This window comes from Zea mays, chromosome 1 (genome assembly GCF_902167145.1).
Source record: "Zea mays cultivar B73 chromosome 1, Zm-B73-REFERENCE-NAM-5.0, whole genome shotgun sequence".
NCBI classification, from domain to species: domain Eukaryota; kingdom Viridiplantae; phylum Streptophyta; class Magnoliopsida; order Poales; family Poaceae; genus Zea; species Zea mays.
In genome coordinates this window covers 79,808,688-79,826,478 of record NC_050096.1, presented here as the reverse complement: position 1 = coordinate 79,826,478, position 17,791 = coordinate 79,808,688, and the positions used below count along the sequence as shown (strand labels likewise).

Below are 17,791 nucleotides of genomic sequence, written 5' to 3'. Positions count from 1 at the left end.
GCCTCGTGGAGTCTGCCGCGCACGTGGTCACCCAAGGCCTGAAGGCGACTCTGAGGGGAGCTTCCTGAGGGGACGTCGCCGAAGCCAAAGACCTGGCAGAAGTCCGAGATGGCCTCGGACATGGCCGCGTGATCGGCCTCCCTCTACTCGGCCGCCTGGGCAAGCGCCCTGGTGGACTCATCAAGGGCAGACTCGAGCTCTGCGAACAGCCAGAGCGCAAGGCCTCAAACACAAGTGGAGGAAACAAGCTGAAACGAAAGCCGAAAACAGCCAGGACATACCTCCGGCTCGGGCACGCTGCTCCGAGGCTGCGGCTTGCGCTACAGCTAGGTCTGCTGCAAGGGCTCCGGCCCGGCTTTCGGCCTCAGCAGCCCGGCCCCGAGATTGATCTCGCTCATCGATGACCTGGTCGAACTCCGACTGCCATCGCTGTACCTCTGCGCGTGCCGCTGCTGCCTCTGCTCTCAGATCGGCGCAAAGCAACCGAAGGTCCGCCACCTCGGCGCCCTGCTGGGAGAGGCACGCGGTAGCCTCGGCGAGCGAGGTCCTCAGGGATCGCAGCGAGCCCCAGACATCGACCTCGTGACGGATAAACGACGACTTGGCGTCGCTCAGATCCGTCAGATCCTGAGGGAAGGAAGCGGGGCGTTACAAAGGACGCCTTGATCACAAAAAAGGTATGCCTGAAATCATTACCTGGAGGATCTTGGGGACGTCCCTGCAAAAGACCTCCAAGGATGACCGGAGCGACCCCACCGTTGCTTCGGCACACTCGCGGAGCTCATCCCAAGACTGCTCCTCCCGCTCATTGTCGAGAACGAAGAAGGGATCTGAAGCCTCACGGGTCCAGAACCGAAGCAACGGGTGCCGCCCCTCGAAGCTCCGCCGCGCAGGGACAAGGCCGCCGCTCGGTGGGACGAGTCGCGGTTCCACGCCCCCCTCCTCCGAGGCACCAAGCGCCGATGCCTCGGCCATCTCAGCATCGGCGGCGACAGGTCGCTCCCCGACCGGGACGGCAGCGGCTTAGGTAGCAGCTGGCGCCAGCGCCGGCGGCATGTCTGGTGGGCCCGAGGTCACGTCCGCGCCAGCCGCCTCCCCCAGCGCGACGGCCACCTCGACAGAAGAGCCGGCCTCGGGAACTCGCTCCACGGCGACTGGTGTCGCCTGAGCCCCCCGCTGTGGGGCGCCTTGCGAGAAGGTCAGCTGAACGGCGAGCCCCGGAGCGGCACCGGCTGCGGAAGCCAACGTCGTCTTAAGGACTTTCCGGGGAGCCAGATCGGTCAGGCCATGGCTTCGCTTGTTGAGGAGGAAAGGAAAGTCACGGTCGGGACATACAGACGAGGAGCCAGGACGAAGACGTTCTAAGGTACTTACCCGCTCCGGGCCATGATCAACCGTGCCTGAGGAGAGGTCTCCCGGATCTCGACCCCCGAAGATACCGCCGAGGTCCGCCTCGTCGCCAGCTTCGGTACCATCCTCGCCTTGGGCACCTTGGACGCCCGGGAGACAGACTGCCCAGGCGCTGCCACGGCGATCTGAGGGTCGCTCTCCTGTGCTGCCGGCATGGGCGACGGCTCTCGGGGAACAGGCGCCTCGGCCTGACTCCTCGGGGTCACCTCAACTTCCCCAGCTGAGGGGTCGGGTACCCCCTCGGTCTGCCCCCGCTCTTCGGGCCGGGACCTTGGCGTCCTGACCCCGGGAACTGACGGCGCCAGCCCGCTCGGGGGCTGGCTTGACGACTCCTGGTCTAGCCTCAAACCCGGGCTGAGGCCAAGGCGGGCAGCCATGTCGTCATCCTCGTCATCGTCTTCATCATCGTCGTCGTCGTCTGGCATTTCCGGCGACGGCTCCTTTGGGAGTCCGTCCCTCTCCTGCCGGTGACGGAGCTTTTCCAAGGCGTCTCGGGCCCGCGTCCGCTCGCGGGCCCGAGCCTTCTTCGCGTCCATTTTCTTCTTCTTCTCCTCCGCGGCAACCCGCCGCGCTGCTCGGTCCACCGCGTCCTCTGGGACCCATGGCCGGAAAGGCTTGTGACACCCCACCTCCTGGAGACAGATGAAAAGTCTCGACTGTAAGGACCAAAGGTGATCCAATGCAAGGAGAAAGAAGGAGCGGACACTCACCAGGGACACACATCTGCAGTCGGGGCGCATCAAGGGCTGGGAGAAGGCGCTGGCGTCCGGTTTTCCCAACGCGGCGGCCACCCGCCCGTAGAGAACGTCGATGGGAAGGGGATCCGAGGACATCCGCGAGCCCCCCAAGCCAGCCTCTGGCATCATCTCCCAAAGCGGCAACCGCCGCTCCGCCAAGGGAAGCACCCTCCGGCGATGAATGGCGGCAATCACTCCCGCAGCGGTGAGCCCTCCTTTCCGCAACGCCTCCAGGGCCTTGAGAAGGGGCTCGAGATTTTTCTGTCTGTCGTGCAGGGTCCCGTAGCACCAAGCATCGGCGGCGACGGTGACCACTCGCTGAGAAAACGACGGGAGCCTCCCGTCGTTATTCCGGAGATAGAACCACCAGCGCTGCCACCCTTTATTCGAGGATGCAAGGACAGCGGGAATATACTGTGACGCCCGCGACTGCCTCAGCTGGAGGATGCAGCCGCCGGCCCGCACTGCCGCGTGGACCCTTCTCTCTCCCGTCGGCGAAGCAAAAAGCTCCGCGGAGAAGAAATGAGTCCACAAGTCCCAGTGGGGGTCGATCCCCAAGTATCCTTCGCACACCGCTACGAAGATGGTGGCTTGCGAGATGGAGTTGGGGCTGAGGTTGTGCAACTCCACCCCGTAGTTATGCAGGATCGCCCGCATGAAGCGGCTTGCCGGCACGCCGAATCCCCGCTCATGGAAGGAGACGAAGCTCACGACGTACACCGGCGGCGGGGACGGGGCGGCTCCGTTCGGGGGGGAATCCACTCCGGCTGCCTCTCATCAGAGAGAGGGCGAAGTAAACCCTCAGCAACGAGGTCCTCCAGGTCACCCGTCGTGACTGTGGAGAAAGGCCATGGGTCGCGTGGCGGAACAATGGTCACCCGGTCGGCCATCACCGAGCAGAAGGGGTGGTGGCGGAAAGGACTGGGTGAGCGGTTTCCTTTTCTCTGGCTAAATCTCTCAGGTTGCGAAAACCTAAGAAGAAGGCAAGAAGCGGAGCAAAGAACCGTCACCAGCCCCTCCCCCGAGTATATAAAGACCAAGGCAAGACCCGTTCAACGCGTCGCCTGAACCCGCCGCGGGATTCGAAGACTCAAAGCGAAACGACCGTTCCTCGAACGGCCCGCGCACGCGCAACGGTCGCCTTGCGAACCACTCGCCCCGTCGCATTAACTCTGCGGCGGGACAGGCGGCGCCTCAGGCAGGAGAAGCAAGCGACGCTTCGCCTTCGCCATAATGACCACGTCAAAAAAGGTACGCCACGTCATTCGATTTCGTATCCTTTTCCTTTTCCTCTTTCTCTCTCTTACAACAGGGACCGGGAAAGGGGAATACCCCGAAAAGGATCCTTCTCCGTGAAGGAAACAGGCCCCGAGCCTCCCTACTGATCAGAGGTTCAAAGGCTGGCCCCTCGGAGGGGTTCAACGGCCGCCTCAGAGCGATTGGGTTCTGCGCCCACTACTGGTCAGAGGTTCGATGGCCGGCCCCTCGGAAGGGTTCAACGGCCGCCTCAGGCCACTCGGGCTCCGCGCCCACTACTGATCAGGGGTTCGTAGGCTGGCCCTCGAAGGGTTCACAGTCGCCTCAGACACAGAGCGAGGGATGACCCTGGGTACGTTCGATACATAACCAAGGCTCGGGCTATGCTCCCGAGGTACCCTAGGACATTTTCGAGACCAGCGGGAGCGATCTTGTAACGGAATCCCATCAGAGGGAGGCATCGAGCCCTCGGACCCCGTCAAAGGAGACCGGGTCCGGCAGATCACCCGCAGGTACTTTTGGAGCGCACCTCCGGGCCTCTAGCCGACCCCTAACAAATGGGGCACGGGCGTCCGCTCGGATTACCCGCCAGCAGCTCACCGGAGGCACCATGTTTGGCGCCCTCCGAGGGCAACATGGCGCTTTCCCCCCCTCCTCCTTGCGGAAAGGCGACGCATGGGCGTATGTAAAAAAGTCGAGTCTGTCCTTGACCGTCCTCTCGCCCTGTGCAGAGGCTCAGGGGCTGCTCTTGCAAACCTAGCTCCGGCCGACCCGTTGACAGCGTCTACATACCAGCCCGAGAACTTGGGACCCGACCGTGCACCTGGGCTATGGCCAGCTCGCATGAGGGAACAACCAGACCAGCCGAAATGTTGCGAAACGCACTAAGACCTCGAAGGAGTCAAACTACTCCTCCGAGGCCTCGGGGGCTACACCCGGCGGGTGCGCTCGCGCGCACCCACCGGAACAAAATGCAACCAAAAAGGCTGGTCCCCTTGCAAAAAAGTGCGGCAAAAGCCTCCAAGCGACTATTAACACTCCCTTCGAGGCTCAGGGGCTACTGTCGGGGACCATAATTAAGGGTACCCTCAAGGCTCCTAAATCTCAGCTGGTAACCCCCATCAGCACAAAGCTGCAAAGGCCTGATGGGTGCGATTAAGTCAAGGATCGGTCCATTCGAGGGACGCGATCACGCCTCACCCGAGCCCAGCCTCGAGCAAGGGCAGCCGACCCCGGAGGATCTACGTCTCGCCCGAGGACCCCCTCTAGCAACGGACACACCTTCGGCTCGCCCGAGGACCAGTCTTCACCAAGAAGCAACCTTGGCCAAATCGCCACGCCAACCGACCAAATCACAGGGGCATTTAATGCAAAGGTGGCCTGACACCTTTATCCTGACGCACGCCCTCCAGTCGACAGAGCCGAAGTGACCGCAGTCACTTCGCCGCTCCACTGACCGGTCTGACAAGAGGACAGCGTCGCCTGCGCCGCACCGACTGCTGAGCCACTCGACAGAGTGAGGCTGACAGCAGCCAAGTCCGGCCTCAGGCGTCATAGGAAACTCCGCTCCGCCCGACCCCAGGGCTCGGACTCAGGCTCAGCCCTGGAAGACGGCGAACTCCGCTCCGCCCGACCCCAGGGCTCGGACTCGGGCTCAGCCTCGGAAGACGACGAAATCTGCCTTGCCCGACCCCAGGGCTCGGACTCGGGCTCAGCCCCGGAAGACGGCGAACTCCGCTCCGCCCGACCCTAGGGCTCGGACTCGGGCTCAGCCCCAGAAGACGACGAACTCCGCCTCGCCCGACCCCAGGGCTCGGACTCGGGCTCAGCCCCGGAAGACGACGAACTCCACTTCGCCCGACCCCAAGGCTCAGACTTAGCCCTGGCCTCAGCCGACGGTCTCCGCCTCGTCCGACCCGGGGGCTCGGACTCGACCTCGACCTCGGAAGATAGACTCTACCTCGACCTCGGAGGAGCCTCCACCTCGCCCAGCCTAGGGCACGGACCGACCACGTCAACAGGAAGCGCCATCATTACCCTACCCCGAGCTGACTCAGGCTACGGGGAACAAGACCGGCGTCCCATCTGGCTCGCTCTACTATACAAGTAATGATGGCGCCCCGCATGCCCTGTGACGACGGCGGCTCTCAGCCCCCTTACGGAAGCAAGAGGACGTCAGCAAGGACTTGACAGCCCCAACAGCTGTCCTTCCGCCAGGCTCCAGCGCTCCTCCGACGGCCAAGACACCACGCGAACTGGGTGCCAAGACCTCTCTGGCTGCCACGATGGCATGTACTTAGGGCGCTAGCTCTCCCCCGCTAGACACGTTAGCACATTGCTACACTCCCTATTGTACACCTGGTTCCTCTCCTTCGCCTATAAAACGAAGGACCAGGGCCCTCTTACAGGGGGTTGGCCGCGCGGGGAAGGACGGGACGGCGCTCGCGCAAGGCCGCTTGCTCCCTCCCGCGTGGATGCTTGTAACCCCCTACTGCAAGCGCACCCGACCTGGGCGCGGGGCTAACACGAAGGCCGCGGGTTCCACCTCCCACGCCTGTCTCCCTCCGGCTGCTCTCTCCCCCCTTCGCGTTCCGCCCCGCGCCGACCCATCTGGGTTGGGGCACGCGGCGATGATTTACTCGTCGGTCCAGGGACCCCCGGGTTTCGAAACACCGACAACATTAAACACAACTGTACATGTCCTTAGAAAAACTAACGACTAGAACCTTGGGGACCGTGGGTGATGAGAGAAAAAGGGTATTAGGCTGCCTCAAACAGTGCCCCGACCTGCATCCCCGGTCGGCCATAGGGCGGAGCTGTGCTCCCCGAAGTCACCCAACGATCCCCCTCAGGTACCCTCGGGAAGCAGCATTTCGTCGTGGAGAGGGGAAGCTCTAGGCTCTGTTTGGCACAACTGCTGCTTGTTGAAAAAGCAGTTTATCTGATAAGCTGGTAAAAAGCAGTTTCTGCTTATTGGCTGCTTTTAGTTCATTTTGAGAAGCTGCTAAACTGATAAGCTGTTGCAGAAGCTGTCTGTTTGGCAGAACTTCTGCTTAAATTTGTGAAGAAGCTGAAAATAAGCTATGCCAAACAGGACCCTAATCTTTCTCTTTCCACTAATTAATTGTATTTACTATTAAATTAATATTTTTAGTTTAAATTAGTAGATAATAATAAGTATTACAATAATACAAATATGATAGTATTTTCTAACCCTTTAAAACTGACGTAAAAAAGTTAAATCTCTACTACTCTATAAGACTCTAATGTAGACCACCCGTGCACCATGTTCTGCCTCCCGTCAATCGGTACCGTCCGTGTCATCCGACGGCTCATGTGCGTCGACCCGCCCCCCATTCTGCCCACTCCCGAGCCGTCGCCACTCCACCCCTCCAATTCCCCGTTTCTCACGCCAGTAGGGTTTCATCACCTCTGTGTCGCCGCCTCCGTTCGTTGTCTGCACCACCGCCTCCATTCCCCATCCGCACCATCGCCCTCCACGCTGGTCGTCTCCATTCCCCATCCACACCAGCGGATCCATGCCCCCGCTCCCGTGATGCGTGCCCTCGCCTCCCCCCTGTCCGCCCCCGCCCACCGCCGCGATGCTCGCCTACCCCCACCTCTACCCACAACGACGATGCAGCACACACCCCTCCCCATCCAAACCAGCGGATCCATGCCCCCGCTCCTGATATGCGCGCCCTCGCCTCCCCCTGTCCGCCCCCGCCCACCACCGCGATGCTCGCCTACCCCACCTCTGCCCGCGACGACGATGCAGCACACACCCCTCCTCGTGCTTGTTGAAGCGGCACTGCCGGCGCGATGCCCGCCTACCCCCACACGCGACGACAATGCAATACCCATCGATGCAGTGTTCCCCCTCCCCCCATGCCCTGCCGAGGCAGCGCCCACCCCCACGCGACGACGATGCGATGCCTGTCGAATTCAAACTATTGTTGGACAATTTTCTTCTGTCACAAGTTCAGTTGCCAACCAAAAGCTATTCCCTGATGATCTAGGGTTTTGGCTTCCTTGTCGCAAGACGATATACAACATGTGCACGCAGAAGCCAGGCACTCAATCATCTAGCACTACCGCTCTGTCACCAACACCAAGGTCGTCGACTACGATAGCTGCCCTGGCAAGAAATGATTGATTTGTGAGCAAAAGAACCGGTCACACCTGTAACTCTGCAACGTCTCTATGCTACTTTAACTTTGTAGTGTTTCTATTGTTTGTTTTGTGGATATATGTTCAGTGCATTTGTATAATATTTTGGTCATTGGGGAATAAGTTCAATATCTTATATATAGCGTGCTATCTGATACAGGGTTCTCTATGTTCATATTAGTGCATTGTCATTCATTTTTTGGCCAGTTGCTTATAGTACTTGGTTACACCTTTGGATGTGTGAACTTACAGCAACCCAACGAGAAAATTTTCTTTCTGCTTTCAATTTGCTCCTTTTAAGTGTCATATTAGCTTAGACCCATGAAATTACTTGATTGCTTGCTCATGTTTGCTTTGAACCATACTTGAACTGTATTTTATTTAGTTAATGAAATCTTGGTTTGCCTATTCTAGCAACTATGTTTCCTTGACCATGCTGATCTGAGAGCAATTATTTCGGATTAAGCATCACCGTCAATTGGCATTAGGTTAGTTGAAATTTAGTTCATATAATATTAGGTAATGCATAGTTGAAGAAAATCTTCCCTTATAGGAACAGGCGTGGGCTATAATGTTTTTTGTTTATGTTTTCATTTCTTTATATACTTATTTAAGATCTTTTCATTATGTAGATGGAACTCTAGCAGCACAGTTGGTGAATTTGATGGGCACTCAAAGAGGGTTCTAAGCTGTGACTTCAAGCCAACATGTCCATTTCGCATTGTGATATGTGGCAAAGATATTCTAGCTAACTTTTATGAAGGACCGCCATTTAAATTCAAGCATTCCATAAGGTCAGTAGTCATTACTGGTTTCTGACCTAGCTAACAGTGTATAGCTAGCTCTTTGCCATAATTATTTGTTATGATCTTGCTTATCTTTTGCCAATGGGCCAGATATACACATCTGATGTGGATTACTTTACTACATTTATTGTGTGAATGAAAACCTTCATTTACCCCTTTATCAGTGATGTAGTCATGTTAACACGGGTGTCTTCTATTAGAACTTATCATGTCCTACATTTGCTTATGTAGTGGATTGAATCTTATGAATGTTTATGTGTGTAGCTATCTTGTTAGTTTATCAGTGCCTCTTTGAGTATCCATTACAGTCCCTGGGTACTGTCTTGGTTTAGGTAGGCCCAAGCATCTCTTGACATTTATCTACATTATCAATTTGATCTAACCTATGCAATGTTTATTCAGTACGATTTTTGAACAATCTCTGAGTTCGTTGTATGGCACTGCATGTGTAAATGACAGCTGCTCCAGGCTCCCACCTCCCATTCACACGTGTGTCATATATGGATTTCAGGGATTATTCCATGGCGTAGTCATAATTTTTAAAAAACAGAAACCCTACAATTAATGTCAAAAACTAACCTTTCGTTGCATCTGCAGTCAATTCTAGGTGAAACCACTCCTTGGATAAAATAGATAAGTAGATTTGGATATATTGATATGGTCATGCTTGTATAGAATTCATGTCAAAGGGGATTCAAGAAGAGGTTTCATGCCTGATTCAACATTGGGTAGTGGAAGCAAAGTTGGTGTGGATGTGTTTTGTGTATGTACATTAAATGCCCCCTCAAATTTAGCTTTGTATTTACGCTTCTTGTGCATAGTTTGCCAGTAAATTTTAGCCAACTGCATGTATTGCAAACCATGAGCAGAAGTTCCTTAGATTTTTATTGTCCTGCTTCATTGCAACATGTTCAGTTCTGCTTCATTGCAACCTGTTCACTGACAATGTTCTTTTTGCTGTAGCTACACTGGGTATGGGAATGGAGGTCGTTGAGATGAAATCCCTACTACTATTAAGCACGTAGTGTAGACTCCTAGCGCTACCACGCCCCCACCTCCCTCTCTGCGCACGCGCCCGCCCGCCCACCCTGCTCCGTGCCCATCCCCTTTGATATGGTCCAATCATAATACAGTCTCTTCTCCCTTTGATATATAGATTTGGGGGTTTGGCTCCACCTCCCGTGCCTGATCCGGGCCGTCCTTTTTTCTCTTATCTCTTTTTCCTTGATAAATATTTAATCGGTTTCTATGTGTTGTTCACGCAAGGATCATCAGAGAGGAATCTCAAAGAGGGTCGTCTCATCCTAGGTTCATGTATCTGGCCACCCTGCATCCAATTATTTTTTCCGATTCTTTATATTTTTATTTTACTTTTTCTTGTTGTTTGTATTTAAGTTTGTACTAATGTTGTGCTCCTAATTTACTATCATACTTAAAAATGCTTGATTTTTTCTATTCAGGTTTGGAGGGAGAATATGGAGATAGAAGTCTCGCATGCATTGTTAACCAATTGGAAATCATTCATTATTTACTTTATGAGCCAATAATAATGGTTTCATTCTGTTGCATTGCTAAAATATCTAAATTGTTGAAACTTTTTGTATTACTCAATGTGTTCTGGATGCCTTCATAGGCAAGACCTATAGCTGTCGGTCCAGGATAGAGAAGGCCTAGGTAGTCCAATCGATGCCTAAAGGGGGTGAATGAGATAAGCACTTGAGATAAGAGTAAATATTTTAGTCTTTATCCTTAGAGATATGGCTAGATTAGGATGAAAGAGATCTTCGGACTCAAGTTTCCATACAGTTAGACTGTACCTTTTTGTAATGTTTTCTTCTTGCCCTCTTCAATCTAGGTTACCAATGCCCTAGCACATGCTGGTCTCGAGTCTTCTAATCTGATTGTCAGGATCAAGAGCAACATTTGGATAGAGTTTTGTTAAATTTTGGTAGTTTTCTATGTATCTTAGCATGTTTGATTGAACTAAGTTGAATGTCTTTGTTTAGATGATCATTCAAGTATGTTGAAATAATTTTAACCTTCCTTTTTTCTAGAGGCACCAACATTCTCTCTTTTCCCCTACACAAACGATATTTTTTTTATTAATGCACTGTACATGTCCCATTTTTAGATGACATGTAAAGGATGTGTTTATATTTTTTACTTCCATTTCTGGATTGGGAAAGATTCTAGCTAGGTAGGTTTTCTGTGACTGCTCATTCTTTTGCGATGAGTGTAATTCATCAAGAAATCTGAGATTTAAATGGGACATTCCTCAAGAAAAAGATGTCGGTATTGGTATGCAGATTGTCGTGATGATTATGGAGATACTCAATTGGAATCTAGGGAGAGAATCAGGAATAACAATAGAAGTTACAACACTGTATTTTAAAGTTATATCCCTTAACTTGTACGAATATTAATATATTAGTCGTCTGTTCATGTGCCTGATTGGAGACTGACTCTAACATGTTTTTTTCGTTTTTGTCCCTATGTGCAGGATGCCAAGTGGTAGGGCTATTTTAGCATGTAAGTTTTATTGATCCTTGCTCCTTTCTTTGTCTTTGTTTTACTACAATTACAATAGGTATTGACATTGTACCATTCCATTTATCTGTTGCTGATTACTGATGTTATCTGCGAATATCATATTGTTTGTTTTTCATTAACAGTTTAGCATGCTTAGTTTACTGGTAGAGTTGTGAGTGAGCTTCCATGCTACGCCAGGGCCACCACTAACCCTGCTATGTAGAAGCGGGGTACAGGTGGTGATAAATCAAGAGAAGCAGCAGGCACAAAAATATATGGACAAAGCGACTTGTATGTATCCTTTTTACTAGCTAGGAGTATTAGCTAATAGGAACCTTTCTTCAAACATAGTTGAAAGTATGTTTATCGGATACATATGAGGTTAATGCTAATCAAGCATCACTTACTATTTCTTCTTTCTGTTTATGTGTGTTTGTGCTTCCAAAACTTTTTGACTTGTAATCTTATTATATTTTGCTATCTTATATTTTTGTAGGTGGTTACAATAAAAGGCTCATCAGGGTTAGGCAAACATGACAGTCAGAGGGGTATGGATTTGTTGAGTTCTTTTCTCATGCATTAGCTGAAAAGGCTCTTCAGGATTTTTATGGTCATGTGATGCCAAACCCTGATCCATGCAATATGATCCTCGTAGTTCAAGAATCATCAGTACATTGTTCAACACTCCATCTAAACGAAATTGTCAACTTATATTTTTTATCTAAAATTTCTAAAATTTCAGGTGGAGGGTTCAAGATTTGTCCTCTTAAGTGTCGCAATGGAAGACCCTGGACTCAGGTTCAGCACCTTATGCAGATTGATCTGAAGGGATGGTTCTTGAACTACTCTACTTCCCTTCAGTATCATTCTTTGCTGCAGATACTGAACTGTGTTGCCGGTACTGAAATACTGTTTTTCTTATGACACAACCATTAACAACTTTATATTTACTATGAAAGAACAAATGTAATTTTTAAATTAACTACTCAGCCCTGTTGTCCCGCCAATTCATTCTGGTCCTTATGGCTCTAATCTACACTTACTCGGGATTGTAGGTAAGATTTCCCCTGCTCCTGGATCAGTAGTAGAATGGATTTTCTTTGGTGCTGCTGTCAATATTTATTGAATTGGTAAAATAGGCAATTCATTATAATATTGGAACTTGTCAGAGGGAATATAATTAGCAGGCTTGTAATTGGTAAATTCTTAGTTTTTCTTAAGACTTCTAGCATTTTTTCTTGCAATGAAAAAAACATGTTGATCTTTGTTTTTTCAAATTGGTCCCATGTAATGTTGCTCCTGTTCAAAACATATAGAAATTGTAAATACGCAGTTAAGTCTAGCTATTCAGAGGGATTTGTAATGCATTCTGCTTCGTAAGTTATGCCTTAACGAAGTGTACCCCTCCCTTGATTTTACTGGGTTCTTTTGTTGCAAATCCCTTTTTGTTTTCCATGTTTATGAGGTGCTTCCTATTGCATATAGCAATGAGAATGGATTATTCTTTGATACTTCACTACTGTAACTTGGTTGTTATCACAACTGTAGGCCTGATGACCTTCGTAGACCATTTGGAAAATTTGGCCCCGTTAAAGACATATATCTGCCAAAGGATTACTACACTCGGTAAGGTACCTTGACTTAATTATTGTGAGTGGGTGTTTGCCCATGGACACCTATGTACAACTTGGTGATCTCTCCCTGAACTTTATAGTACACTAAAGTATATTTGCTCCAGAACAGGATTATGATTGTTGTTGTTTGTTTTTAACATATTATAAGCATGTTCTTTACATATTTTTAATTATTATTCTCTGTATCGTATGGTTTACACTAGGTTGCTTTACGCACCCCTGAGATTAATAGTGAAAGTAACTTTTTTGAAGACGTAAGTCTTAAGAGTACTATTGAAGAAAAGGAAGAAATAGATGTTTAAAGAGATGTGCAAGTTATGAAGAGTTTCAAGTGTATGTCTAAACACTGATGACTGCAAGGTCAGCAGCTTAGTGCCTGCTTTACCTTTGAGATTGATTTGTGTATCGACTGAAATTGATTTGTTTGTATCACCATTCTTGGAAGGAAGAGTTCATAACATCTTGATTTGATTGTCTCTGCAGAGGTCTTCTCCTTAATGGTTCTGAAGCATTGTTGCTTTTAGTGAAATACTAATCTGCTTTCTGTTTCAGGGAACCTAGAGGATTTGGGTTCATCCAATACTTTGATCCTGAGGATGCTTCTGATGCAAAGTACCATATGGATGGGAAGATGCTGCTTGGAAGGGAAATTGTTGTTGTTTTGCAGAGGAAAACATGAAGAAGCCTTCTGACATGAGGGCCAGAGAAAAAATAAGGTAACATTTGTTTTCCCTTTGTGATACCCATTCTATAACCGTGTACACTATCATTCTGCCATAGCATTTTAAGAGGCAAAAGCTATTTTACTCGTGCAATTTTTTACTTATGTAGTGGCAGAGGTCGTTCTTATGATGGGAGGTTGCACTCAAGGTCACCTGGGTTGAACGATTCTCCTAGGGGTAGATCACGGTCCCAAAGCTGAAGCTGCTCGCCAGCACTTAAGCGAAAGCACTATTCAAGGTACGAGTTGCTGCCATCCTCTTATATGTTGATGAAAACTCCATGCGCTCGCAGTGTCCCAATCCAATTGATTGGCTCACATACCATCTTGATAGGTCCCCGGCTCCTCGACCTCGGGAGAGATCTTTGTCGTGTTCCCTAGCTGTCAACAGATCAAGGAGTGCAAGCCCCATTGTTAGCAGGTCTCCTCGTAGGCAGGGGTCTCTCTCTGTTAGCGAGTGAGGTATCTCAGGGCTCTGTGTGACTATCTTGTCGCTGTTATGTTGAACCATATATGTTTCAAATTATTTTTGTTAGCACCCTCATGTGTACTATAGGATATCTGAACGTGTACTATGTATTGGGTATTCCAAAATCTCTGATGAGTGAAGTGGGTTGTGAACCAATGAACCTTGATGTTGGACGTGCTGACCAGTGCGCAGGTGCCTATGTGGTGTGAATGTGTGATAGTTGTTTCGTTCGGTTAGCAGAAACTGATAGGAGTTATAGTTCAGTTGGTTGTAGAAGTCTGATAGCCTTGCTATTATCAAGATGATATCATATAATTGTCCATGTTTTACACAATGTTTAGAAGAACCCATAATAATGAGCAGATGACAGTTTCCCTATCCTTGATGTTTTGACTATAGGAACATATAGAGCAGATGATAGTTTCGTGAGAACGTGTCATACTAAGCCAGCTGCGAGCTCGAGTGAGAATACAGGCATTGCTTAGGACCACTACGCTGAATTTCTATAGTCAAAACATATACAGGCATTCTATATTAACAAAAATATAGAATAACAATTAGTGTTTTTGCATATTAATGCATTTTTATCATATTGATTCCGTAGCAACGCTCATGTTTTTATTTTACTTTTTCCTGTTGTTTGGATTTAAGTTTGTACTGATGTTGTGCTCCTAATTTACTATCATACTTAAAAATGCTTGATTTTTTCTATTCAGGATTGGAGGGAGAATATGGAGATAGAAGTCTCGCATGCATTGTTAACCAATTGAAAATCATTCATTATTTACTTTATGAGCCAATAATAATGGTTTCATTCTGTTGCATTGCTAAAATATCTAAATTGTTGAAACTTTTTGTATTACTCAATGTGTTCTGGATGCCTTCATAGGCAAGACTTATAGCTGTCGGTCCAGGACAGAGAAGGCCTAGGTAGTCCAGTTGATGCCTAAAGGGGGTGAATGAGATAAGCACTTGAGATAAGAATAAATATTTTAGTCTTTATCCTTAGAGATATGGCTAGATTAGGATGAAGGAGATCTTCGGACTCAAGTTTCCATTCAGTTAGACCAGCATGTGCTAGGGCATTGGTAACCTAGATTGAAGAGGGCAAGAATGTGCTAGGTTCAGAGTTGCTAGATTAGGATGAAGGAGATCTTCGGACTCAAGTTTTCCATCCAGTTAGGCCAGCATGTGCTAGGGCATTTTTATCATATTGATTCAGTAGCAACGCACGGGCATATACCTAGTAGCTTAAATAAAGAGTCAAGGGGATGGATAGGGGGAATGGATAGAGAAGAGGTGAAATATGGAGAAGAATAGTTGAGAGGGAAATATTGAAATATAAATGGAAAGTACGAATAGGGGATTTAGGAGAGGGAATGGTTGGAGATAGTCTTAAGTGAAAAGTGGGGTTTGAGGACCACTTTTAGTTTTAGTTATAGGTGTATGTTCAGACCGCCAGGCTCACCCTAAGCCCAAAAAGACCCGACACGATTGAATTTTGGGTCGGCCCAACTCGGCACGTAATTATTATGGGTCAGGTCGTGTCGACCTATGGGCTTAGCTCTCGGCTCGCGGTCCGGCACATTATTGGCTTAAACGTGCCAGGTTCATTTCGAGCAGCCGAAATTTACATAGACCCTAAAATTCATATCAAGCCTAAAATTCACATCAACGCTCGAAATTCAAAAACACATATATCATTTAGTAGATATTAACATTTCAAGCTTTACAATTAAAAAATCAAACAACACGAAACCAATTGATGGTTGACACCTCATCTCTATGATTAAGCATGCAGCTAACCAAATTTGAGCGGATATTTTGCATGGCTAGAAGCGGATGATTAAATGAATATGGGCCTTCTCGTGCATGTAAATGTACTATTTTGTGCCTTCGTAAAGAGGTCGTGCTCGTGCCCGCCCTTGTGTCACGACCTAGGTCCAAGCACGATAAGATGCATAATTTCGAGCCAGTTCGGCCGAAATATTTTGGGTCGTGCCCGCGTGTCGTGTTTGGATTGTGTTTTTTTCGTGCTTCGGGTCAGCCCATCAGATCCAGCCCAATTGTACACTTCTACTTTTAGTTAAGTTTAATATTTTTTTGTGCTAAAATGCTAATAAGTGGTAAACTTTAGCAAATCACTTTTAGTCAATCTATTTGTTTGTTTAGTTACTAAACTTTAACAAAAAAAATACAATGCCACGGGCGCACACATCCTTTGCCCCGCAGTATCAACTTTTGTCTCACGAGATTTCAGCTTTTCGCATACTCTAGTCAACTACTCTACTCCCCTCGTACGTATCAACGTATGTTTTGCCTGTGTCAGTGCGTGTGTACTGGTTGTGTAGTGTAATTGTCCGCTTGTGGCGAGGCCACGCAACCATCGTCGGGCGGGGCCACCGCCACCCTGATTTCCGCGTGCGACGGGACGGTACGAGAGAGGGGCATGGGGTGCGAGTACGACAGGCGTCACGGGAATCCCCCGGTTCCCGTCGCCTCGTCACACGGTTTCCGAAGAGGGGAATAAATGACAATTGTTACGTACTCCAGTATTCCTCTTTTTATTTCTTAACGGAAAAGGTTGAAAGGATTCGTCGTCCATTTAAGTGCCGTGGCCCAGAACCGTCTTGGACGCCAAGGAAACAGTCACGTCTCCCAGATCTAACTGCCCCCCGACTCACGAATCCCAAAGCCTCCATGGCGACGCACCGCCACTGCCTCCCACTCCTCCTCCTCGTGGCCGCCGCCCTCGCCGCCGTCCCTGCTCGCGCGGCGCTGGGCGGCGGGCGCGGCCCGCTGCTGGGCGGGTGGAACCCGATCCCTGACGTGAGCGACTCGCACATCCAGGAGCTAGGCGGGTGGGCGCTGGGGCAGGCGAAGCACCAGAAGCTGGCCGCCGACGGGCTGCGGTTCCGCCGCGTGGTGCGCGGCGAGCAGCAGGTCGTGTCCGGGATGAACTACCGCCTCTACGTCGACGCCGCCGACCCCGCCGGCCGCACCGTGCCCTACGTCGCCGTCGTGTACGAGCAGGTCTGGACCCGCACCCGCCAGCTCGCCTCCTTCAACCCGGTGCCCCGCGCCCACTGAAACCATACGCACACGGGTGGGCCGAAGCGACGTTCTCCGTCAATTACGTGTCGAGCTAATCTTATTATTGTTTCTATTATTATAATAATGCTTCTCCCTGTTCCTATGGACCTATAGTAGTATACTAGTATGTTGCGAGGGAGCGAGTAGACCGTGTGTTTCGCTATCGTGGGACTAGAATAAGCCATGTCAATGAACATGAGCCGAATAGAGGCTACGTACTGTTATTGTATCAGTACTAGTACCATATATATATATGGGCGCACTACAGTCTGTGATGTAATGGATTGTGCTAGTATTTGACTCTTGCTTTTGTACAGAATTATTATTATTTTATATGGTGTTCTAGGATTTACTGCACGGGGTTTTAGTTAACCTGCACATGAGATCTTTTGGAACGTGTTTCTTACTCTCTGTTTTGTTTTAGTTGTCGCTAGATAGTGCAAAATTGAACTATCCAGCGATAATTAAAGGAAACGGAGTAGCATTTTTGTAGATGGATTCTGTCAAACAGGACAGGAATCCTGCAGCAGCTGCGGCCTCGCTGGATCCCTCAGTTTCCTAGGCACGTGAACCCCTGATCATCAGATATGGTACTGTGTGTGTACTAGCGTCGAACAGCTGGATCGCGCTGGACTGATGGAGCGATTTGGATGTGTTCACGTGGATGCCTGCTCTGCACGGCTGCTATCCATAAACAATTCCTTGGTCCTTCGATGGGAGGGACTGACGAAAGAGGAAAGACTCCACCTGTAGCCAATCCTTTTTCTGTTTGGTTCAAATATTAATTGTATACTGTAAGTATAATATTTTATTACACATATCTGGTAAGTTAGACATATTTAATTTTTAAGAAACGAGAACGACACTTATTTTTATTTTACAACGAGAGTAGTATCCTTTTAAATCGCGGAGCAGATCTTTTTATTTCGTACATATTTGTTTTACTCCTTAACGAGGATAACCCA

At 49.3% G+C, this 17,791-nt stretch overlaps 1 protein-coding gene and 1 pseudogene across 1 annotated transcript; both read left to right on the top strand.

The window, feature by feature from the left end:
• Window positions 1-12,446: 12,446 nt before the first annotated feature.
• LOC103636961 (serine/arginine-rich SC35-like splicing factor SCL33) lies at window positions 12,447-13,444 on the top strand (annotated as a pseudogene).
• A 2,862-nt stretch (window positions 13,445-16,306) lies between these two features.
• Window positions 16,307-17,181, top strand: LOC732754 (cystatin 7). The gene has a single exon (NM_001348693.1). The coding sequence runs from the start codon at window positions 16,434-16,436 to the stop codon at window positions 16,821-16,823; it is 390 nt and encodes a 129-aa protein (NP_001335622.1). The 5' UTR covers window positions 16,307-16,433; the 3' UTR covers window positions 16,824-17,181.
• The last annotated feature ends 610 nt before the right edge of the window (window positions 17,182-17,791 follow it).